We start from the raw sequence: 26,284 nt of genomic DNA, 5'->3' as shown, positions 1-26,284 counted from the left end.
TATCTTGTGTTTGTCATGGGCTAACAGTTCTTATTAGCCTGGCTCAGCTGGCAGGTGGTAACTGCTCTGCTTTCATTGTATGTCTCTTCTTGCTCCTTAGTTCCTCGTAGGTAAATTTATGGCATCTAACTTCAAGATTTCATTCTAGTCTGTGAAAAGAGCTTGGTATCTCATAGGGCAATTTCTTCCAGCTTTAAGATGTCTAAAATTGGTGGCATGAGCTGGCATTCTGGTGGTAATGATTATCCTCATTGGCAGTAGAAGGCACCAACACAGTTTCTGAGACCAGATTAATTCTACCTGCCTTTGTTTTGGAGGATTTCCTGCAATGATTTTTAAGTGTTCCCTTATGAAGCACTGAGCACAATAGGAAAGCTTTGTTGGTGTAGGAAAAGACATTTACTTTTTATACTGACAGAAGCCAGAAGCTCTCTGTCTGGAAGTGCAGTCAGTCCCCAGAAGAGGCAGTACCCTGTGTTTCCCTCACTGGCAGACCACAGCAGCTGGTTAAAGAGCAAGTGACCTTAATGTTTTTTGAAGGAAATCTCAAGCATTGTTTTACAACCAAAGTTATAAATCTGTAACAGGAAAAGTGGGGTGATCTGTGGGAACTGAAAAACAAATTTGGAGAAACTGTAATGGCATTAGGAAAAGCAGAGTTGACTTGCATTTCAAGTGGAGCCTTGCATGCATATTTTGAAAGTGCTTAAGACACAAGCTTCATTAAATATACGTTTTCATTCTTCCAGTGAAACAACAAATGTTTCATTCACTCAACAATTTACATGATTTAAAATCTATGAAAAATAAAAAGAAGCAATAAACCCCAAAGTTTGAGAAGGAAATTGCAGTAAGAACTAAGAGGAATACTTCAGTAAAGACAAAAATATGGAACTAGAGCCCATACTTAGGGTGGGAGAGTCAGGAGGCAATGACTTTCTGTGAAAAAATCAGTTTAACTTGTGTTGTGGTCATTAACATCCATTCTCTGGTGAAGCATATGTCGTATTTTGCTTAACAAAATGTGAATGTCCCTAGAGTGTGCTGACATTTAATGTTCTGTAAGTATCATGAGCCCGAATTCTAACATCCTTCTACTGTACAATGGCTTTCTTACTTCGTGCACTTGATCTTGCTATGGTAATAACTAGTAATCTTGAACTGTACCTAGGTGAAACATTCGTGCATGAATTGGTTTACATGTAGTCTGTCAATTGTAGATAATTTGCATTAAATATATAGTGCTGTTTAAACTCTTGTCGGTTACTTTAAAAAATTTACTACAGATATTAGAAAATTTGGAACAAGGCTTAGCTGAAGATGGAAGTATGACTAACATTACACAGGAGAACAGACAAGGTAGGTATTCTTTAAACATTTTTTTCACAGACAGTATGTTTTTATTTCTTGCCTAAGTATGCCAGAAATTTTCACAAGACTGCCCTAGAGTGGTTAAAACAGTATTTTTGTAATGTCATAGTCTACTCAGCCCCCAAAATGATACACTTCGTACTTTTATTTGCTGGAATTAATTTTACAGTTTTGCCCTTGATCGAACTGATGCACTAAATCGATTCTTTTTCCTACTTAGAAGAAACAAAAAGCATGTCTGCTATCCTTTAGTGATTAATATATAAGTGTATTGCTGTTGCAGCTAGATGGACGTTTCATCTTAAGCCTTGTCTGACCAACTCCTCTCAATCCTTATGTCTGACATCCACTCAGTTTTTTCACATTGAACTGCCATCATACAATGGCTACACTGGCTTAGGGTGCTGCTGCATAGGTGGCCTAGTCTCACTGTAGCTGCATGGTGCTTAGACTCCTGAAGTCACTAGAAAACACCTAAGGCACTAGAAAAATATTTAGATTATGTTGAGCTACATCATCATTTTCATGATTTTGTGTCCGATTATGTTTTCTCCTCTTCCTTCTATCTTATTGCGTAGCTTCAATAGTATAGGGTACATTACTGCATAAAAAAGGGTGATCAGGACAAAGTAGTTGTCCTGCATTTTTTTTTTAAACGGAAGAAGTCATTTGAGTATACTTGACAATTGGACAAGAGGTGACATTTCAGACATTGCTATGGATTATATGGACCCCTCATAGTGCCTAGCAAGTTCAAAACATCACACCAGAAAAACAAAAACCTTTTAGCTTCAGCTAACAGTCTAAGGAATGTTACCAACTTCTTTCCGGGATAACATTCACATGGAGCCTGTGGGAAGTAAAAGTCTGGCTCTGAGATAGGAAGAAGCCAAGCAGAGTTAGTACCAGAGTAAAAAAATAATTATAACAAATTCCTTAAAACAATGTCTCTCTAGAAGGGTGCAGACCTGTGTAAACTATTCTTCTGCCAGGTCTTCATTTTGACTGGATGTAAAAACAGCTTGAATGTTTTACTGTACTTGACTTAATACACCTTCTATATATCCTAAGAATATTAACACGTGAGTAGCATATATTACAAAAATGTTTGCAGATACAGTTGAATACATTTACTACTCTTCTCAAAAGGGTTAGGAAAAAGGGAAAGAATCTAACGTTGAAGATTTATCCACAGCTCTTCAGGAGTCTGTGTTCTTCTGTCTTGTATCTACAATTCTTTTTGCCTCTGTTCTACTTACTTTTCCCTATTAGCCCTTTCTACCAGATTTTTGTCCTTATCCCCATATCTTTTCCTTTTTACCACTTTAAAACTAGGATGTTGGTCCCCCATTAAATACAAGGACTTTTTCCTAGATGTGTCATAATCCTGTGTCCTGCATTCTGCCTCGCTCATGAGTTTCTGGCTCCTTGCTTTTCCTCTCTGCTGCTCCTTTAGAGCTCAGATGGCCTCAGGAGGAGGCATAGTTAGAAAAGCAGGAGCTAGTAGTTACCAAGGGACATGGCTGCAGAAAATTTGGAGGGATCTTTGCATGTCTACTATGCAGCTGCCTGTAGGTTTAAGACTGCCGAAAAGCCCACGGGACTTTTGCAGAGACTGTTGACTGCTACTGTCTGTAGAGGTCAGCCAGGTCTGCTCCCTCTCTGCTTCCTTGCTGCATTTGTAGCTCCAGGAGGCTGATAATGGGTTTGCTTTCTTCCATCTGAGACTAACTGAAGCAAACCTTATTAACTTTATGTGAAGACAACCCTAATTCATTATAGGGATTATGCTTAGCCTGTAATTTCCATGCTGCGGGTGTAAGAAGGTGCAACACCAATCAACTTACCATGTACATCTCCTCTAGTCTGGAACAGAACACCTCATTTGCCAGCTTTTCAGCAGGCAGAGAGATTTAGCATTGCACCACTTGCCTGCACCACACGTTCTACAAGATGCCAATTTTGCAACTTCACAGTGCACAGGACACCTATTGAAATGAATGGCAGCGTGGAGTACAGAGTCCTTGATGAATAACAAGGAAAAGGAAGTGCTTAGAGTGGAAACATGACTGCATGGACTTGCAGAGAGGGTTTCAGGCATCTCAGTAACATACAATGATCTGCTGTTGGGTTTTGTTTACTGCTTTGCAGGTTTTCTTTAACCCCTTTCTGCCAGTGCTAAGAAGCCTCATCACACGGGGCTACACAGGAATTTCCAGACAAAGTTCTGTTCAGTTTATATCACAGTCTGAAGACATCTGGCCTGCCTGCTTTGAGGTCCTTTTTTGAGAATTGTAGCTGGTGCTATCTGATTGTTAATAGGAAACCTAGATGTCTACAGTGTAGGAATCAACATGTAACTTGTCACCTAAGTCCTAAAAAGCTGAGTGTGGTTACCAAACTATGAGGACATGCAAAAAAGGAGGTATTTGCTTAAGTGAAGTAATAAAGGGGAGTTATTTAATTATGTCCAGGTTTTAGACACACTCACAAGGAAAGAAAAAAGGAAATGTGTCGTAAGGTATTTGCTCGTGGTTTACAGCATCCTCTCCATTAGTAGCACTAGTGATGTGTGGTCAAGGGGGAATTTCTAAAACAAAAAGCTAGGACTAATGAATGATTTTAAGTTCAGTGGATGAAATACTGGATTCAGTGTTGAGCCCCACAATACCCCTCTTTTCACAAAGATAATTTGAGAATATTAATGAGTTGGGTTTTTTTGTTTTGTTGTTGGAGAGGATTGAAGGATTTTTATTTTTCAGGAAGGAAAGTAGACATTTCACCAAGGTCTTCTTATTTGTAATGACATTTTTGTGTGCTGAAAGAATTATCTGTGTAACCTGCCATACTTTCATCAGAGACTACATTAATGACACAAATGAGTGGTCCCAGTTCTCACAATTTCATTGAAATAGCCTCTTCTCCCTTCCCCCCACCCACTTTCAAAACATTATAATGACCTTGACAGCTGATTGACTAAGACACATTTCTTTTTCAAATGTTCTAAATTAATAGTCCTGGTGTTTATTTTTGAGGATTAGAGGAATATTTCTAGCATTGATCTGGGGTACTGTAACACAAGAGAAAATAAGGATCTGTGTGAACCATTCTCTTACAACATCAGGAGTCTGTCTGCAAAGCGAGAGGGAGAAATCTGCTGCTGCAGCTTTTAATGCCTGCAAGCTCCAGGAGCATGGGGAAAGCAGACAGGCTTGGCAGATTTTTTTCCAGCATATCTCTAAGCCAGAGGCAAGCACAAACAGTCCCCCACTCAGACATTTCTCACTCTGCATGTTTTGGCTCTGAAATTACATTCTAGCTGTGTTTAATTTTTGAATTTATCACATTTATTGCTGTAGATTAGGTGTTTTTAAACTGATGCTCATTATCACTTGGATCCTTTTATGCACCTTTTGTTCTGATGTTGGAAAATGCGTGGCTTATTTTGGTGTTTAATATTTGGCCTGAGCTGAAAGCTGAGTGGCTGTCTATTGCTCTGCGTTGTTGCATCGTGTTTGTTACCCAGAGCTGCTTGAGCAATTCCCTCAGAGAGATGCAGAATTCTCTGATGCCGCAGCATGGCTGGGAATTAAAAATTCTAGGCTAAAACCCAGTGGTGTTAACGAGAGGGACCTTTCAAAATCGTAATTCATAGGACCAGTAATTGATGGCAAGAAAGAACCTCTAATTTATTTGTGCAAATTCACAAGCTGCTCTTATTTTGCAGCCTCTGTTCAGCTGTGGAGGTCACGTCTGGGCCGGGTGATGTACTCCATGGCAAACTGTCTGCTAATGATGAAGGTACGTGGGTGGCAGAACTGCAGAGGTACCGTATATTCCAGAAGAGGATGTCACAGAAAGTGCAAGTGAATTACTGGTGCAGAGATAAGGGAAGACTACCTGACAGTACATGAAGGTTTTGCTGAGTGAAGTATTAATTAGACTTAATAATGTCTTATTTAATAGATAGCTATTTGCAGTAATGTTCTTTGGGAACATATCTGTACTTATTTCTCCCCAAATCATTCTAGAGAACATGTAATAACAATACAGAATTTGCATTTTTAAATTGAATTTTTCAAACACTTAACTAAATGCTCTAATTAAAAGCAATTATGTGCTCTATCTTTTTCAAACTGCATTAGGATTGTGGCTCTGTTTGTGAGGATTAATAACATTGTAGCCTTTGTAGCTGATGAAGATCCAGAACATCTAAATACGTCCTCCCCTGTCAACCGATCTCAGTTGTAATATATCGTCTTTCAAGTTTAAATCCTCACTAGTGGATAGAGGTGGAATAGAAAGGAATAAAAGCAAAAGTGACTAGCCTCCACTGTTAGGTTTTTTTCCCTTGATTCCTCCTTACTTTTTTCCCAATTCTACTCCATTTGGTACCACACACTTAGCTTTCTCCTTGTATTCAGGAAGTAGAAATAAAACAACTTCTACCAGTCCCCTTGTGGTCAGGGAAGCAGGGCTATGGTCATTCTTGCAGCAAACTGCTATTACCCTGAGCTTAACTGTACTTCACAAATCAGTTAGCACAACAGCCTCAGAGCAGGGCCATCAGCAGTATAATCTTCACAGGCCAAGACTTGCACTCCTGGCTCCCTGCTCTTTCAACTGCCCAAGGTCGTGCCAGATGTGATCCTTTGATGTTTACCAAGGTACTTCCCAAAGAGGGCTCCATTCTTAATATTATAATATCTCAAAAAGTATGCTTTTCTTTTTTTTAAATATAAGAGCCATTTATCCAGCTCTACATGAAATGGAATATCCTTGTTATGAGAATTAAGGAAAACATACATTTGTTTTCATAATTATATTGCGATAAAAATACTTCCGTCTTGAATAGAAATAATTGTCCATTAAACTATGAGATATTTTTAAGAATTAGCAAACATTTGTGTTTTGAGGTAGGTACATGACACAGGTTCATTTTTTAAAGAACTTCCTTTTTCAAAAAACAAGTGAAGAAAGCATGACTTGCCATCCCAAACAAAGTAGAATATATAAATAAGAAAATGCTGGTATATATATTTTCAAGAAGTTCACTTTTCACTGTGAATTGTTTTTAATTCTTTCAGTGTTTTTCTTCTCATGTACACACAAATGCACATGCATGGACACTTTTCACCTTCCTCTGGTTTGGTCTGGTTAGTGCTATTTTCTTTGAGTAATAGAAATGTATTTCTGAGTACTGATTACCATCTTTTTGAAAATGATACTTCAGAAATACTGCAGCTCAGATACTTCTTAAGACCAGTTGTATTCAGGGCATATCTCACAGCTGTTAAGTTGTAGTTCCATGGTAACTTCTAGATTGTCCACAACTGCATGTTGCATTTCAGTGCATTGGCTATAGAGTAGTTGTGAGTCTTTCAATTTTCAGAAGTATCCCTAGATGATTCTAACATGCAGCAGTGCTGTAATCATCTTCTCCACTTTGCATAATATTCAGCAAGAAACTATTTCTTCAAATAATTTTTAAACACACTTTTCTAAGTTCTCCCATGAACAATTATATTAATTGAACAGAGTTCCACCTTTTTTTTGCTGTTCTGTAATATACTTTAAAAACTGCATTTGTTTTTATTCAAGTATTTCAAGTATATGTAATTTAAGAAAAAAAACAATTTCATTCTCCAAGTCAGCGCCATCTATTGCCATCTAGTGACCATTCACAATATTGCAACAGGATTATGCTTGATCCCCAGGTACTGTTCGGTGATAGAATACCTTGTGCTAGTAATAATTAATAGATTAATAGTAATAATTTATTAAAGTAAAACTATGTGACAATGGTATGAAAAAAATAAAAATTTGCTATCTTTCTTTAAGTAATCTCTTTGACCAAAAAAACCACAGTAGTATTTAATCTTGTCAGGGCTGATGCTTGAAAATTAAAAAAAAAAAATGCTTCAATTAGATATTGGCATTATAACTATTTAAATCTACTTTAATTATCCTCAACTCTAATTAGGTCTATTTCATGTCATGTCTCTTCTGCATTACTTCTCTGAATTAAGGAGTTCTGTTTACATAGCACAATGATTTTTGCCTTTTTAAATATGGTATCATTGGTTTCATAGTTAAACATCTCATTAAATTATTGAGATGGTATATTATTTTGAAGTTAGTGAGTGAAGCTCAAGAAAGTGATTCATCCAGACTTGTGCAGGAAACCTGCAGTGGAACAGGAAATCAGTCATGTCTCCTTTGTCCTGGGACTGTCTGTCCAAGGTACTGAATTATGTCTACTGTGTCCCTTTATCTGTGTGACCAGTGATAGTTCAGTAGAAATTTAAGGCAGTCTTAATATACCTTATTTTCCTGATCATCCCCCTTTCTTTGTACAACCTTTCTTAAATGGATTCCAGCTTCCTTCCGTGCACCACTATTGGACCTAACCAAATGATGAAGAAATGGTGGATCTCAATCATATCAACTGATGTCAAACAGCTTTCCCATTTCCTGTGAACAAAGGGCAGCTTAAGGAAGGATGTGGAAATACAGCAGGAAGAAAAGGGGAGACCATGTAACCTGTCACTGTAGACTTCCATTTATAAGAACTGTGGGCTTAAGTCACTATGAAACCATATCCTGAACATAGCAGCCTGAGGAATATTCATTTAAAATGCAGCTGATGATGTGCATTGCTTCATTTCAACTCTAATTGCAAAATGTCTGTCACTTTACTAAATCACCATGGAAGTGTCTTGAAAACTTTTAAAGTTCTTTTCATCTGAGCTAAAATCGCTTTTGACATTATCTTACCAGACTTTTATCTCTCTAAGGAATAAACACTTAAGTATTTTCCATATATATTATAAATGCACTCTAATTAAAGGCACATTTTGTGCTTTTTAGTTTTTTTCAGTGTTGTCTTAGCTTTTGTAGAACTTGCCCTTTGTAAAACAAAAGCATTAGAATTGATTTTAATTTGGGTCTAATACAATTAAAATTGTACCAAGAAGAAGTAACAGCTTGTGCTAGTAACACAAGGAACTGATGCTGAAGGACTTTGGTTCCTCTATGATTTAAAGGAGAAAGACTGCATGAATCATCATGTCTTTTGCCTAACTGTGCTGCAGTACAGCTCTTTGGATTCACAGCACTATGAATCTCTGCTTTCATAACCTTTCCACAAATACACTAGATAGAAAGGGAGGGTAAGGTATCCTTGTCCTCTTTTACCTAAATAAAGTATTTATGAACTGTACGCTTTGTAGAACTAAAGCTGATTTTTAATCTAGGGTTTATTGAACCTACTCTCAGAATTCTACACATTGTGGTCATTTATGCTTATTTCTAAATATTTCATAATTAGTATTTTAAGTAGTTAAGGTGGTGATGAGGGAAACATGAAAATGTGTGATGCAGTGACCAAGAAGGGAAGTACAGTTATACTGCAGTGCTTGAAAGGAAAAACATAACCTCAGCTGAAATTTTTGTGCAAGTAGGTCCAGTGAATTACTAGAACTATTTTAGATTAGTATAGGTAATGTTAGCCCCAAATTTTTATAATAAAAGAGGTATTGTATTATAAAACAATAGGCCAACTTTCATTCATATCCTGAATTGCACAATTTCAGTCCTTCTCTTGGGATTTTTTTTTATGAAGGTGTGGAAAATCTGAAGGCTCTTAATCTTTAGAAATTAAATACCGTGATAATACATCAGCCCTACCTTTAAGTCTTAGTATCACAAAATGTAGTCATTGGGATTTTTACTGGCAATACTTAACGTGTTTTACTCCTCACAACTATGCCTTGTATCAATCAAGACTTAACTCCTCTGAGGCACTGTGTATTTATCATTCTATCAGACAATTTCTGTTGTATTAAGTCACATTAGCAAAACTGTGAATGACAACAGTCTTTGGTAAGTGAGATTAAATATCACCTATTTTACAATATGCCCCATCAGAAAGAACTGCCAGATAAGATGCCTCTGTAACTGGCCACAGAATAGTATAATTCTGTATCCATTGCCAATAATAAGTGTGAATAAGTATGAATATTAGATTTGGAATAAACTCTAAATGTTAATAATTAATTGTTCAGAATTAATGATTATACCCACAATATACAAGTTGTTTGCAAGGTCCTGCAGAGTGCTTCCTGGGCTATTTAAGTCAGCTTCTACAATTCTAGGACATATAATTCCTCTCATATACAGATCACACTCCAAAGACTTGTCTTGATTTTTGTTTATAAGATACTATTAATATGTTCCACATAGAAAGGTTTGAGTTGGAACAGACCTCTAAAGGTCATCTAGTCAAACCTCCCGCTGCCATGTGCTGGGACATCTTGAACTGTATTGGGTTGCTCAGAGCCCCAGCCAGTCTGACCTGGAATGTTTCCAGGGATGGGGCATCCACCACCTCTCTGGGCAATCTGTTCCAGTGTTTCATGACCCTCACTGTAAAAAATTTCTTCCTTATATCTAGTCTAAATGGACCCTTTTTTAATATAAAACCATTACCCCTTGTCCTATCACAACAGGCCCTGATAAAAAGTTTGTCTCCATCTTTCTTATAATCCTGTTTCAAGTACTGAAAGGCTGCAAGGAAGTCTCCCCAGAGCCTTCTCTTCTCCCGGCTTAACCCCAACTCTCTCAGCCTTTCCTTATTGAGAGGTGTTCCAGCTCTCTGATCATTTTTGTGGCCCCTCCTCTGGACCTGCTCTAGCAGGTTCATATTTTTCTTATGTTGAGAACTCCAGAGTTTGATACAGGGTTTAGTACTTTGAAGTGCATCCTTAGGAAAAGAAATTCATTACACCTGGGGAACACTGCTTCCTCAGACTAAGCAGGAGATGAAGAAAAACCACCTTTGCTAGTAGCTGTGTTCACATTACGGAAAAGTTAAATGAGTACTGTATTTTGACCAAGAAAAATGGTTGGGTAGAGAGTATTCCAAGATATCCGTGTAGTTTTGAAAGATTGTTCTTTGTTGTCTTTTGCTTCCTAACATCCACCACAAACTCATGTATTAAGTTGAAGGGCAGGACTGTCAGGAAGCACCAAATTATTAAAACACGGAGAGTCTTCTGCCTTTGCATAGCCTGGCCTCTGTAAGCGAAGGCAGGCACTTTCTGCCTCTGCTCGCAGTCTCTCCAAGGAGCTGTAGCTGAGGCTGGCACAGCCCTGTGCCCCGTGAGTGTACCCACAGCATGTCCTCAGTCAGCACAGAGTACATGCAGTGTTTCTCACGTGTGCCTGCCAAACCCTGTGTAGCCAGGCTCTGAAAGTCAGGTACTGCCCAGATCATTGAATTACTGTAGTTTAACCGTGAAACAGCTGGACTGCAGGAACCAGTCACAAGGCCATTTCTTTCCTGTGGGAAATGGGACCATGGTTTTGTTTAATATTCTGTCACTGGTCGTTAGCTGGAAAGTACAGTGGCACTGCATCTTGAGTAGGCGGATCTCAGAGCTGCCCCTTGCCAGCACAGCCTTCATGCCGATGGGGAGTGGTGTCACTCGCAAAGCTTTCTGGAAATCAGACCCAGCCCACCCCTCACTTAGTTTTAACCCAAGTCAGTTTTCTATTTAGATTACCTGCTTTTATGCAGTATGGTAGAAAAAATCAGCAATTTAGGTGAAGAGACGGAAAATGACTTGTTTCCCTTGGCAGTAGTGCTAGTTTGTGATCTGAATACGTGCAAAACTGCAGTTTCTGTTGTGCAATGTTGTTTGCAAGTCTGTGCACAGGCAGTTCCTAAAGCTTCAGAATATAGTTTGTTAAACCATATAAATTATACATATATTTGAAACGAGACATTTCTCAAGTATGTATACCCCCAGTCACACAGAAAGTGCTTGACTTTTATACTAAATCATAATCTAAGCTGAAGAGTAAATGTTTCAGTTTTTGGCGTTTAGCTACTGAAAGAATATGATCCAGTTAAAAAAAAGGGAAAAAAAGATCCCCTGTGTATGCAGTTCCCATATAACTGAGAAAAGACCAATATAATCAGCTACTAGTGCCTACAGGGATTGATAAAAATTTTGTCCCACTGACAAGTTGCAATTACTTTAATTCTGTTTGAGTAAGTCCACATAAAAGGTGAAGAATGCTGATCTTAAATACTTGATCATGTGCTTTTTACCCTTAGGACTATGTGCTTGCTGTAGATGCTTACCACACCGTCATCAAATATTACCCACAGCAAGAGCCTCAGTTGCTGAGTGGAATTGGAAGGATTTTCCTTCAGGTATGCATTTTATTCTAAATTTGCTAGGTAATATTGCTGTTGATAGCTATGTAGGGAATAATTGTTGCATTTAAAACTATAGCTATTTTTATAGGGCTCATGTCAAATTGTAGAGGCAGTGGTCAAAAGAAAACTCTTCTACTATGTGATATTAGATAAAACCAGGAAATATGAAACACCTTTAGTATTAAAAGTGTATTAGCAAACAATGAACATGCTGTGGAAAATCATGCTGGTAATTTAATAAAAAAGTAACATTCTGTGTTCTCTAAAACTAGCGGTAAAGCTCCACTGATGTCAGTGAGGCAGAATTTCACTAAAAATCTCATGTCTCACTGCCTCAGACTGCATGCAGCTCTCAGTCACACTGTGTAACTTCTATCTTTATCCTGAAAAAAATCTGAGTGTCCTTCTTTTGTCCAGATTATATCCCTGAGAACACAGGAGAGGGCAAATTAAAAGAAAAAAATAAGACAGTACAAGTATAATAAATGTCCGTGTAACCATACTTAATGATTATAAGTAAAAATAGATGTCTTTTTGTTTTTCATAGAATTATTCATATAAATAGCTATCTGATTGTTTTAACTCTTAGTATCTCACAAGTTCTTTGCAGTTCTTCCATATTTCTGATACTGATATTTCAAACTTTTTTATCTGCTTACTTTTTAGTATTAGTGATAAATCTAATTTTGAGTTGTCAAGTATTTACAAATTATCTTATTTGTGACATTCATGTTCTAAAATTATATTGAAATGGAGTAATTTTCTCTTGATAGATAATTGTTAATATTGTTTGCTTGAAATCATAGAATGTCATTCAAATTCAATTAGGGATTTTCAGTTCTCAGCAGGAACATGCTTTCACAGTGTGGTAGGCATGTCTGTCTTTAAAAGTATCTTGTTTAAAGTGGATCTGCATCACTATAGAACAATTTTATAATATTGGCTGCATGCATTAATTATTATCTAAATAGGCAACCTAGTAATTATGCATATTAATGAACAGTACTGTAAATATGCATAATACTATTGGAAATTGAAGTTATTAATAGTTTTGGTCTTACTGAGAAAATGACTAGGTACATTACTGGTACTGCCTTGCTGACGAGAGTGTCTGCCCTAGTGTCACACTCCAGTCTGTTTGTAGCTCCATTTGCTATAGAAAAATTGTCACTCCCAGGAGGAAAGTGTCTCCTGACTTACAGAGTCATTTGAAGGCATTGACCTCCTTGGTTCTAGCTGTGACAACAGGGCTTTAGGGCTTAGTGGTTCTGCTGTCATAACTGGACATAACAAAAGGGCATATGGGGAGTCCTGGATATTTTCATGTGATCTAGATAGAAGTTCAAAGGAATCATTTCTGAATGAAAATGTTTTCCTTTCTTCTAGCACCTTAAAGAGATAAGGTTTTATTGTTTAGCTTGTTGTCTTTTTCTGTAACACAATCTTCAGCTCTGTCTGGGTGGTACTGTTGCAACAGATGCAAGATTTTGATATATTAAGAGGAATAGGGAGTGTGCAGGTAAACAAACCAGAAGTTCAAATTAAAAAAAGACAAATGTGTTACAGGCCTGGGCACCATAATTTTGGTAAGATCATTCTGTGGTGTGTGTGCACGGTTGACATGGCACTCTCTGGAAAACAAATAATATGTCTTGCAGGTAAAATGGGAAAGCAATTTTCTCATATTCAAGTGTTACAACTTCTCAAAACCAGGTAGTGATTTCCAAATAACCACACATTGTGCTGATAACTTTGAAGTTTTTCCAAGAGAGGCGTAAAGGAGCCAGATTCCAGTTGCTCATCAGCCACAGATACTGTTTGACAATAGACATCACAGATACGAAACAAAACAGTAATGTAGAATGAAGTGTAATTCAGGAGTTGAACAGAAAAAAATTGTAATCTTTTTCAACATGTAAAACTTTATGTGTGATTTACTTTTTCTTAATTAAATTGAGCTTACTAGTTTAAGGCGTCATATCTTCTTTATCTTCACATGTAAGTGGAGCATAAAGAGGTCTAAATCTGATGTACGGCCTTTAGCTGTTGCCTTAATAAGTGGGAAATGAGGATGAGAGAAGTGAAGAATGCAGGAAAAGACAGAGACTGTCACAGAGAAATTTTCAGAAGCACTATAATTCTGTCAGCAATCATCTGCCCAGTAAAACAGAAATTCACATGAAATGAGGAAACACATTTTAGTCTCTAGGATTACATTGTGTCTTGCTAATAGACTCTGCTTATTGACCAACCTATCCAAGTTTGCCGTTTAAATAACTACTTTAAAGAATTTAGAAAGTAGAAAACTGCCTGACCCTACCCTCTGTAACAGATTGCTGCAAAACAGAGTCAAAAGCAATAAATACATCCTAGGAGTATGTAAGAGAAATAATCTCAGTTTCTGGACAAACAACAAACTTAAACACATAATATATTAGAGGATCCTTGTTAGAGGATATGATTATTTGAAGTTAAGAATGGAACTTTCATTTTTATTTGATATGCTAAGTATGATTAGATACTGAAATCACACTTTCTGAACTAAGTTAAATAAAATTAAGTGATGAAGACCCCTTTAAACTTTGACATTTTAATGACTAATTAAAACTAATTATTTCTTTAACTGGTCTTTCCCTCCCCCTCCCCAGAAAAGTAAACTGTTTCCCCTCTGTGGGAAGAATGAGAATTAAGAGTTTGACATGTTTGTTGAGAAGATACAAGATGCTGCTAAGAAATGAGAACTCTTCATGATCACAAATAATGTGTGATTAGTCTCAAAGCATATTAGATTTGGACTCGTCAAGCTCCCAGTGGAGCAAACTGGTAGCTTGCTTTAGAAATTGATTATTCTCATGGTTAAAGGAACTCCTTCTAATTTTTAAGCTAAAAATACTCAAGGACAGATTCATTTACACTTGTGCCAGCATTATCCTCTAGTTAAATGTAATTATTTTCTTGGTGATTTACATCTTTAGTGTTATTTATAGAGGGAAATTGTATTCTTTGATGTTATAACTGAATGGATAAGATTTTAGAATGAATGTTTGTTTTGTTTGAGTCCAATTACATTACACCTGGGAGAAATGCATCTGTTTCATGAGATAAGACTATTAATGGCTATTCCAGAAATGCTTGGTAGATGGACAGTTGCATCTTTAACTGCAGTATTCAATTGAATCATCTCTTAAATGTAAAGAAGAATAATTTCTTTATGTTGACAAGGGAGAACTCTTGTGGTTAGAGGAAAACCAGTATCTGTTTAATATTAGTGATGTTAGTAGGGCTTTGGATACTTGCCACTATGATATTCCCATAGCCAAATTGGGAAGAAATCTAGATGAAACCTTCAGGTGGATGTTTGCTGTCTCTGAAAAGTGTAGTTGGAAAGTCATTCACTGATGACTAGGACTTTCTAGATGATCTTTTCCTCAAGGATGTCTGTAGGGTTTGTAGTGCTTGTATTTTTTGGTTAGGTACTTGTATGATGAAATGAGAAGCATGTTTGTAAAAAGTACAGATGATGCCAAGCTTGGAGTGGTACAGACACTAAGAAGGGCATGATCAGAATGCAAAATAATCTTGACAAGTTGAGAAACTGAAATGTTAAATTGGCTCTGATTCAAACAGCAAAAGGCAAAATGCTTCCGAAGGCTGGGAGTAATGTACAAAATGGGAAGCAACAACAAGGTACTGTTCTGTAGAAAGGAATTAGGCTAAGGGTAAGAAAATACACATGGGTAAACCAGTTGGACTTCAAAATTCCTGGTGTAAAAGCAAACTCCATATTCACATGTGAAATGTAATATGATTCTTCCATTCTCACTGCTGGAGAGAGATCAGTTGGAGTGTTGTGACCTCTTAGGTGAATGCTTGGGGAGGATGTGAAGTAACAGGAGAGAGTTTAGAGAATAACATCAAGAATGATCAGAGAAACCAGAAAGCAATATCTGTGAGAAAGGGTTGAACCCTGATTTGCTTGAAAATGGATTCTTATTCTAGAAGGAAAAAGTAAACATTTTCAGATATGTAAAAGGCTGTTAAAAAAGAGGACTTATACCATTCTCCCTGACCACTATGGACAGGACAAAAAGTTGAGGTAAAAACTGCGGTAAGATAGAGTGTATTTTGTAATACTAAGGCAATTTAAGAATTCTGGATAAGTTTCCTAGTAAGACTCAGATGTGTAATACTCACTGTCTGAGAACTTTAAGGAAACTTCAACACATTTGTCACAAACATTTTCATAGTGTTGTCCTGTTCTTGAACAAACAGGTGATCTCTTAAGGGCTCCTGAAATCTCCCCACCTGAGGGCTGCCTGGTTTCCATGGCTGTATGCTTCTGAACTAATTTAGTTTTACTCCTTTTGATAGATTTTGATGGATTTATTTTAATCAATACTAAGTTGTTGTCTTCTTCCATCTCTCCAGCCTGAAAAGTACACTGCTAATTTATTTTCCAAGGGGGCCTTCTTCAAATATTTTTTTTTCATCTCAAATAGCAATGTATGTGACATACTCTTAGGTGAAATACCCCATCCTTTCTAGAAATCCCCTTGCTCATCCCCTCCTCCCATAAAATCTGTACTTTTTTATGCTAGCTTTCAAATCCCTCAGCCTGCACGACCCACTCACCAATGTTTCTTAGTCTGCAGATGGACTGTCTCCCCAATAACCTCAGTGGCCCATTGCATGGGGGTTGTTTTCTGGTGTGTTGTGGTGTGTGGCCCCTGGCTGTGACCCAGAGGTTGTGGGTTAACCAGCTGTGGGTCCTGTGCTATCTACAAGGCTACTGTATTCCAGTTCTCCTGCCTTATTGACAGCTTCTGCCTGTGTCCATCTTCCTGCAGAGTAACGCCCAATCTCACTGGCAGTGGCTCTGACCTTGTCTCATTTTCAGCTACTTTATGAACTCTGGAGTTGGTTACAACAAAAGAGCCAAACTTGTGGGCCCTCCCTGCCCTACAGTCCATGAGTGCTCCACAAGCCCCAGCTGAGGCCTTAGGCAAAGTGCAGATGACTTTGGGATGCTTTCTGTGGCCTTAATATGGCTCTTCAAATACATTGTTTGATAACAGGTGTTACCCAGTTGTCTTGGTGCCAAACAATTGATAATAGACTTTGATATGTTTGCTATGTTTTGTGTCTTACATCTTTCTTTGTGAAAGATATAATCAGGATGTATCTCTTTTCTTTTTCTTGTGGTAACTTTCTTATGATTTTTCTGTCTAGATTGGAGACATAAAAACTGCAGAGAAATATTTTCAAGATGTTGAGAAAGTGACTCACAAATTGGATGGACTTCAGAGCCAAATTATGGTTTTAATGAACAGGTAGATAATTTAATAGCTAAATAAAACATTTTAAAATACAGTTTTGCAAAGTATGCAAGATGATCATTAAACAACCCTTGAGACAATCCTGTTCTCTTTCTCTCTTTTTTGTAACTACATCTGTCGTGAGACTGAATGGCATACAGACCCAGGAGATCTGTATTACTTGGTACAGTCATATTATCCTGCATTGAAATTGTGATCCTTCAGTTGATTTTACAAAGCTTTTTCTCATTCTTCCAGGCATTGCATATTTTCACTCTGCTTTTCCAATATACATTTACATAAGTAACTCTTAGTAGAGGAGAAGCTATTTTGGGCCGTTATCCTACAATCAGATCTGCCAGGAAAGTTACCACCTGGTAGCTTCAAAGCATGCTTGAATACATTGTAGTAAATGGAGCTGTGTGATGGGGGCTCAGTTTGCAGTGGTTAGCACATGGGCTTAATATATTTAGAAGATGCTATTCAAAAGTGCTCTGAAAATGATATGGCTAATTTCATGAAGAGAATAATTCCAGGAAGAGAGTATCTGCATTTAAAGTACTAAAAACACAATGAAGACTGCTGCTTTGGTAGGCAGAATATATAATAGCTGAGTGATCCAAGTTGTCATTCCATTTGTCTGTAAATCAGTGTCTCCTTCACACCGTGAAGAACAAATGTCAGAAACTTTCACATCTAGAACAAGAAAAATAAAAAATGGTGTGCATTCTTTTTTAAATGTATTATTACCTTGGGTTTTTTGGGAGAACTCATTTATATGTCACTTACTTTCTAGAGCATTTCTCCACCTTGGTCAGAATAATTTCTCAGAAGCTCATCGATTTTTCACAGAAATTTTAAGGATCGACTCATCAAATGCTGTGGTAAATCTCCAAATTGCTACGTTTATAATGAACACCTAAATTATTCTCGTAATACTTCATGCATGGATTTAATTAGTACCCAGAGTATGCTCAGAGCTTTATAGAAAAATTGGACGTGGCATGTGTACCAAAGGGTTTTCAGTATACATAAGGATAAGATGGAAAACGGGATGAGAAATTATGTACCAGTCTATATGAAGGGCATGAATACTTAGGGATGCACGTAGAAATTCTGAGACACTCTGTTTTATCGCAAAAGCACTTTTTTTATTCGCAAAAGCACTTTTTTTTTTGCAGTCACTGTTTTTAGTGTAGACATGCATGTCAGGAAAAGAAATGGCAGTTCTCAACATGTGTAAGATTACCTTGATTTGACATAACATTGAAGGGATATTTTAATTTTAAACATGACATTTCTAACACATTACATATCAGAGCCTTGGGCTCCCATCACAAGTGGACATTAAAGAAGAGCTATTTATTTACCTCTGGGTTTTCTACACCTGGCAGTTTTCAGTGCATGGTCATGTAAGAGTATTTCTAAGAAATCAGACAGCTTACCCCCAGTAGTCTGATCCAAGGCCATTTAAAGACTGAGGGGACTGATTTTAAAAAGCACATGAATTGCATCATTTCGCAGGCTGTAAAATAGTGTCTGTTATAAATCACACAAGATCTATAAGGTTTCCTGAAGGGAGAGAAAAATATTTCTTTTAAAAGGCCGTGTTCTTCCTTTATCTCCAGCTTTCAGAAAGTGTGAAAGTTTCTGCTGCTAAACATGTTATATGACTTTGTACTGTTAAAATCTTTCGGTAACTCATAAAACCTGTTTTGTGTGGTAAGGAAAATGGAACCTGACTTGATCATTTATGATGTACTTAGACTGCACTATGTGCTGGATTTACTTGAAGTCAGTTGTAGATGCCTTTGTGATAAGATAATATCTTCCTGTTGCTTATGTGGATCTTCTGTATGTAAGCCAGAGAGAAAAACGCTTCTGAAGATATAGTGAAGTCATTAAAAAAAACCATATGAAAATGACAGTATGCAGAGGCTCATGTAGTTTCTGAAATCTATTTCACTTGGCTTTCAAAATTAACTGATGTCCTATACTATTTATATTTCAATTTAGACTTCGTCTTTTAGAGTTTCCGCTCTTAGAACTCAGCAGGTCCTAACTGGCACAGGGTGGATCTTGAGAATAACAAGAAGAAAAGGACTGCATTGTATAATTGATAATGGATTTTAATTTTTGCTCACACAAAAAAAATAGTAATTCTTAGCATACAGTAAATCTGTTGTAAATCCAGATGTTAGACTTTTTTCTTTCTCTCTCATCGCTTATAAAGACATACATACATATATATAGGTATCCACACACACTATTTATTTACAATATATTTCTCTCTAGGCGAACAACAATGCTGCTGTTTGTCTTCTTTACCTGGGAAAACTGAAGGATTCCCTCCGGCAATTGGAAGGAATGGTTCAGCAGGACCCTAAACACTACCTACATGAGAGTGTTCTCTTCAACTTGACCACTATGTATGAACTCGAGTCATCTCGCAGTATGCAGAAGAAGCAGGCACTTCTAGAGGCTGTAGCTATCAAAGAGGGTGATAGCTTTAATACCCAGTGTCTCAAGTTAGGGTAGATCATTTCCAACTAATTTTTTCCAGCAAAGAAAAAATTTAATTTTTTTTTAAATTGTATATACTCTTGCTGATGTGTAAATGTGAAATAAAGTCTATTCAATTATGAATATTCAGTGGCATTAGTACAGAATCTGTTGGCTCTATACAGGCCTGTCATTGGGAAGACTTTGTGGTGACCTAGAGCCTGCTTCATCCCTACAAGTCTATTACTGTTCAGTTATATATATATATATATATATATACACACACACACACATATACAGTCAGCTACTCAGATTCTTTTGTAAGAAAAACTGAATTTGACCTTATATTGTCTTGATGATTTTCAGTAGTTAGTGAGCAAATCACATGAGCTGATTTCATCAGCTAAGAGTTACTGACAGAATATCAGTATGTGTATTACAGAAGGGAAATTCTGAATGCACTTCACTTGCTTATACTGTGTGTGTCTCTTTTGTCCCCATCAGACTCCTGGGTATTGCACCTTTGTGTGTCCAAGGCTCTCAGAGGAGGTTGCTCAATAACCACCATCCAGTCACAGCATGGCTGAGATTGGAAGGAACTGCTGAAGGTTATCTTGCCCAAGCCCTCAGTGGCAGGGTTGCCCAGGACCATGTCCGGAGAGCATGTGAGGGAGTTGTACAGTCCCGCACAGTATCAGTTTCCCACAACATGAGGGATTATACTAAGTGGTCTCCCTGGGTTTTGTGTTGCAATTAATTCTTTCAGATTAAAACATTTGGATTCTGGAAAGCTGCTCCACTCTGGCATTCTGCTTGGCAGAGAAAGGAGCACTGTCAGTTAAAGCAGAAACTCAACCCCTTTCGACGCAGTTTCTCTCCTTTCCTATTATCAAACAAAAACACTGTGCACAAAGTATTTCCCAGGGAAAATGATGCAGAACCTGAGGCAGAGGTATCTACGAGTTAGGCCACACAGAGTGGAAGCAAATGGGGTGCAGGACACAAGGCAGTTATCAGTGAGGCAACAGTATCTGCATACACTGATTTTGACATCTCTTGGAATACAGATTTTTTTAGGATCCACAGTACCACTGTGGTAGTGTATTTCACATCTCTGCCCATGTTTCTCCCTTCATCTCTATTGTAATGATTCAATGCAAATACTCCCACTCTTTGTACATGAATACAATATATACATCTGTTCATTTGGGGGTTTTATTGTTTTGAGATTTAATGTTTAGCAGTCGGAGTAGCTTCTTATCATAAATCACTGCCATGGGACAATTCTGTAAGTGTGTTATATTTTTTAAGACCACATCCATCAATTAATACTCACTCTCTTTAAATACACCCACTTGTATTTTTAAGTAACCAGTAACTCATTTTTATGCTTGTCCATCTGGAGATACTGTACGGGGGCCAAAGAGTTTTCTTCAAAAATCAGGTTGTTTGAAAACTTCTGCAATCTAGACATGCATAGAAATAAGATTTGATCACCTCAAAAGACATAACTTGTTCAATTTTTACAGGATATTCATGTTTTACAGGTCATATTTGTACACTGAAGTGACAGCTAGTTATGTACCAATCAACTGAAAAAAATATTCAGTCAGTTGGTATTTCTGTTTCTGGCTTGGCTTACAGGTTCCACAGCTGGATCTGAGCTGTGCAGCACCTGGGTAGACTCGTCCTAAGGTACTACTACTAAACTAAAAAATGAAATATTCAGCACCACCTGCTTCAGCTGGGTTTAAACACCATTTACATAACTTCAGTGAGTATTAAAATAGCAAATTAAAAGTAGTTACATTTGCATTATTATTTATGAGGGTTTACATTTGTTTTAAATACTGCTATGATTTTAGACAAGGTTTAACAGTAATTGGACAAATGCTCCATTTATGTTGTTACGAGTGAGTAGAAATCACTATAGTTTTCATTTGTTACAGCTGTTAATGTGATCTGGTATGTTACTCACTGTATTCATTGTTTAGTTATTTTAGTAGTATGTTTCCTCCAGCACAGGTCACTTTTCTTGGGCATGGGGTTTCTTAGGAGATAAAAAGAAGTCCTGGTATGTGACCACCATTGTTCTCAAAGACTTTGAGACCCCTGACAATTTAACAGAGCATGTTAAAATGTTAAATTTAACAGGACAGTAGTTTTAAACTAAAAGAGAGTAAGTTTAGATTGGATATAAGGAAATTATTCTTGATGATAAAGTTGGTGCAGCACTGGAATAGGTTGCCCAGAGAGGTTGTAGACTCCCTATCCCTGGAGGTGTTCAAGACCAGGCTGGATGGAGCTTTGAGCAATCTGGTCTAGTGGAAGGTGTCTTTGCCCATAGGAGGGGGTTGAACTAGATGATCTTCAAAGGTCCTTTCCAACCCAAACTATCCTGTGATTCCAGTTAAAAATTTTTACAGTGACATGTAAAATAATACAACAGAGATTCACATGCCTTTAGCTGTTGTACTATCTTCTACACTTTCAGGGAGCTTCATTTGTTTGTTCCAATACTAAGTGAAAGTAGCATGATCCGTTATCATCCAGCATGCTGAAGCCACTGGCCTCTGTACAGTCAAGGAGTTAAATGCTTCCTTTTTTGATTCAGTAGTGCCTGATACTGCACATGTAAATGACAGCCTGTGTTCTGATCGGCAGGGAATAAAAATTTATTATCCTAGTCAGAGTCAAATAACCATTAAAAGGAAACACTCTGAAAATATAATCCCCTGTTCTCCAAGTTTCTCTACATACTAATTCATGTGTATTACTACAGAGGTCTCACTTCAGTATGTTTGCTGTGTTCTTATTAGTAGAAGCTTTTACTCGGATAAAAATGCCATTAAAGGAGACTTGGACTGGGTGACCTCTAAGCTCAGTGAGCCATTAAACAAGTGACATCCTGGTAGACTTGCAGAATAATTAAAATTTAAATGCAAAGGCATATTGTCACTGCTGGATGTATGCAAATTGTTAACTGTTTATGAAATGCAGAAAAGACTGTCAATGTCACTTTATGGTTTGGATTTAACATATATACAAGTTAAGTGTTTGAATTCCCTATATTCTTCCAGTAACACATCTAAATGCTCTATATGATGTTAAAGCATTAAAGCTAAGGACAAAATTTGTCCTCAAAACATTAATTACACCAGGCAGTTCTGTTAAATTCAATGAATTCAGCTGAATTTAATGAGGGTTCCTGGTGTAAATGAGGGCAGAGCTCAGTTCTAAAACACAGCATGCATGTGTCATCTGGCTAAGTGAGAAAAGCAGTGGAAAGCAGAGCCTGAATGAGCTGATTGTTGTATTCAAGTCTTAAAGCTTAATGTGCTTTAACAGAAGTTTTGCATTTAAATTTCCACTTTTATTAAAAGAGGAGCAAAGAAGCTGTACTTCAGAGATTCAGATAATTGCATTATGCGCAGAGACCCTGATCCTCAGAAGGATTTGAGCATCTATCTGCCATTTCTAATACCTAACTGCAGTTCAGGTGATAATGGCATCCCCTAACCAGCTGGTCATTTACATTTTCCCGGTGTCTCAGTTTTCAGACTGGACCCATTAAATGTTCCTCAAAAGGCATGTGCTGATGTGCCTGAGACTCTACAATAGACTTCGGCTAGTGTACTGGAAAGGATGATGATTCCTCCACCTACACCATCCTTCATGTCAGCAAGAGCACTCGTGCACAAGCTGGATGAGTTCACTGACCCAATGGAAAAACTCACCAAGCCAACAAACACCCTCTTCAGATTCATCTTCATCCTGAGGCTTTCAACAAAAGGATATGCTTGGAATTGCCACCCTGCCTGGGTAGGCTCCTGTTTTTTCTGCACTATAGGCCTAATATGAAGTACACAGACAACCCTTTTCTGAAGCCTTTGTTGCAGGTGTTCTTCAAATCAGAGAGGGGGATAAGCGGGGTATAATCTGTGTGCACAGCTAAGCTATGTCTCTCTTATTTGTACATCAGCTGATGCTCTTCATGGACCACATGTGTTGTAGGTGTCCAAAAGAAGATTGCAGGATGGGTGGTACTGCCATGGCCAGTTGTATCTGGCTGTAGTGAGAAATACACATTCCCTCTCTTGCTTCAACTTGCAACCGAGAAATGTGTGAAAACAGGACTGAAGCATCAAATATAGATTTAAATGTATTTCAAGTAGGCAAGAACCACAGCATCCAGGGCCAACTGCTCTGAGGTTGCTCAGGTAGCAACCTATATTGCTGCTGTCCTGAGCAGAGGCCAAGGAGGCTAAAGATGTTAGAGCAAGGTGAGTTTTATCCATTAGCTCATACCTATAATATGAGTTCAAAGGAAGATGCCATCCACCCCTTCCACCCTGCTTTCCACCCACCTAATAAAGCATCGGGGAAAAAAATTATCTACCAGTAGGGTACCTTACAAGGTAGGAACCTGCACAGAGTTTCTGGCATTGGAACAGCAATTCTGTAGTGCTGAATACAAACAAGCTCCAGCACTAACTTTCAGACAATGATGGCAGAAAGCTGCTTTCCCACTTAGTTCTCCCAGTGAGTTTGAGAATTACAAATTTAAGCAGTCTCATGTTCAAGAGGTGTGAAAGATGGTCACAACTCTGGTGTCAGGGAGGAAGAGGAAGGTGTGGGTGGGAGAAGGACCTAGGTGCCACCTTTCCAGTCTGTTCTGAATCAACACCTGATCCTGTCCTACATTTGGGCAGTCATCTGCCGATGTTTATTATGTATGAGAGTCATTAAAATGAATCCACCTGAAAGCCAGCAATAATGGCTTATAATTTTCCTACAAAGACAGAAAAAATTGGATGTTACTTGTTTGAGACACAGAAGAAAGGAGGGAGAAGGTTGCTCTTTGGCTTTGAAAAACTATCAAGACTATCAGTGCTAAATTGAAAATACTGAAATAAAAAGCTGCAGAATAGAATTACTAGGGCTGTTTATTAATAAACAAACAAAAAATCCAACAACAAAATGAAAAAAAAAAAAAAAACAACAAAAAACAGAAAAAAACCCCACACAACAAAACCCCCCAAAACAAGTCCAAAAAACAAACACTATTTGCAAGGCAAGGTGTGTGAGCAAGTACTGCAGATTCTGGGACGAACTCCAGTGGCAGGCAGCAGGATTGAGCCCCAGCCCTGTGGTAGCAGCCTGTGCATAACCCAGCCACAACTTTGTGTCCCCTTGTTACAGCATCACCAAGGACAACTTGCCTCCTTCCCATGAATAGCAGGTCAGTTTTAAGTTGCCTGAATCATTTGGTGGAAAAAAAAGCCTGAGGGTGAACCCAAATCAAATTCTCCCAGCTCAAATGCCTGTGATCACAGGGGAAACCAGAGCCCAGAGCTCAGCTTGGCTGCTCTGGGCTGTGTCCGTGACCAAAGGCAATCCCAAAGCATACCCAGCCCAATTTTCTACCAGCCAATATGGCTCATTGACAGGCACAACAGTTATTAATTGGCACCCTGAGAAGCAGCACAGACAATGAAACAAAATTAGTGCAGGTATCCCAGAGAGAACTGCAGCAGGGGAAGACAGAATTGAAAGAGATTGACAATCCTTTAACTGCTGAATCTTTCCCCAAGCGCTCTGTTTTGTCAAATTTTGCTTCTTTGCCTTATCTGGGTATTTATACAATTAATAAATAATGAGAACTAGTGACTCAGTCACATAAAAAACAGATTTCTCAAATTGCAGGTATAGCAGAGGAGTATCTTTTTGCAAACACACAAAATGTTTTGAGAATCAAGCTGTAAAATCACAATGCATGCAGCAAATCAGATCAAATCTGGATCTTTGAGCCAGGAATATTTAAACTGTAACACTAATTCATCCCCCAGTGAGTTGATATGTTTATTTGGCTTGAGGAAATAGAAGACAAGTGGTAGTGACCCTATTCAGGGGAGAGGAGAGGGAATCTTGAGAATTTCTATCATTTTCACAGGGAAGACTCTCAAACAGATGATGTCATTTTTGAGCAGAGCACAGGTCAGGTCCACAGCCTCTGCCTGGCCAAATATCTAAATCCATGATTTGGCTACAAAGGGATATTCTTTCAAGCATTGCTCAGTTTGCACCTCAGTCTTTATGTGCACTGCTGTCTGCCAGCTGATATTAAATGATAGCCTTTGTCGGGAAACTGTCCCTTCTCATAAGTTCCCAGTTCAAGCTAAATCCTGGAGCCAGAAACCAGGCAGGAGAGTGCCTGTTTGCCAGTGGGACCCGATGCTCTGAGTGCATGCAGATTTATACTTGTCAAGTTCAGCAACCAGGACAGGCAGCTCCCAGCTCCCGCAGCTGCAAGAAGCAGCACAGCTCCTGCTCCCAGCAGCCCAGGGCAAGACACCCATCACTAGCAGCATTTCCCTTCACCTATTTTTAGGCAGCCCTAAGTGTCTGATATGGATGTTACTAGTTAACCACCAACTGGCTGTGAAATGTCTTTTCATTAAAAAATCCAGCCCAAGAAACTTGCCCCAGGACATACAACAAGGGAGGGCAGTGTCACAGATTTTGCAGCCATTTGCCCACCTAAATTATTAAAAATCCTACTGTCCATCCACAGTTTGCATTGAGCCCACTCTAGAAAAGCCTCTCAAGACGTTCATGAGAAAATGGGGTAGGTGCCACTTTGGAAAAGTTTGGATTAAAGCAGAAAATAATACCTAGGTATCAAAAAAGCTATCTTCAAATCTCTGCCCTCGGTACCTTTTCTCCTAATTTTTTTTTTCAACTCTAATCCTGGAGGAGTTGAAATATTCCCCTTGCCTGAATTAATGCTGCCAACATGATGCTGCTGGAACTACTTACATAAATTTTCATACTACATCAATATACCAAGATTTTCCACTATGAGTAA

At 38.0% G+C, this 26,284-nt stretch overlaps 1 protein-coding gene across 1 annotated transcript in view; it reads left to right on the top strand.

Moving 5' to 3' along the window:
* TRAPPC12 (trafficking protein particle complex 12) overlaps positions 1-19,575 on the top strand; it is a 48,537-nt gene extending 28,962 nt beyond the window's left edge. Inside the window, exons 7-12 of the mRNA XM_018085144.2 lie at positions 1,287-1,359; positions 5,099-5,172; positions 11,495-11,593; positions 16,829-16,929; positions 17,711-17,798; positions 19,210-19,575. Coding sequence (XP_017940633.2) covers positions 1,287-1,359; positions 5,099-5,172; positions 11,495-11,593; positions 16,829-16,929; positions 17,711-17,798; positions 19,210-19,452 — 678 coding nt within the window. The 3' untranslated portion in view covers positions 19,453-19,575. The remainder of the gene's footprint in view (positions 1-1,286; positions 1,360-5,098; positions 5,173-11,494; positions 11,594-16,828; positions 16,930-17,710; positions 17,799-19,209) is intronic.
* Positions 19,576-26,284: the final 6,709 nt, after the last annotated feature.

Source organism: Manacus vitellinus, unplaced genomic scaffold (assembly GCF_001715985.3).
Source record: "Manacus vitellinus isolate BGI_N305 unplaced genomic scaffold, ASM171598v3 scaffold_11_pilon, whole genome shotgun sequence".
Lineage (NCBI taxonomy): Eukaryota > Metazoa > Chordata > Aves > Passeriformes > Pipridae > Manacus > Manacus vitellinus.
This window is presented reverse-complemented; position numbering and strand designations above follow the sequence as displayed.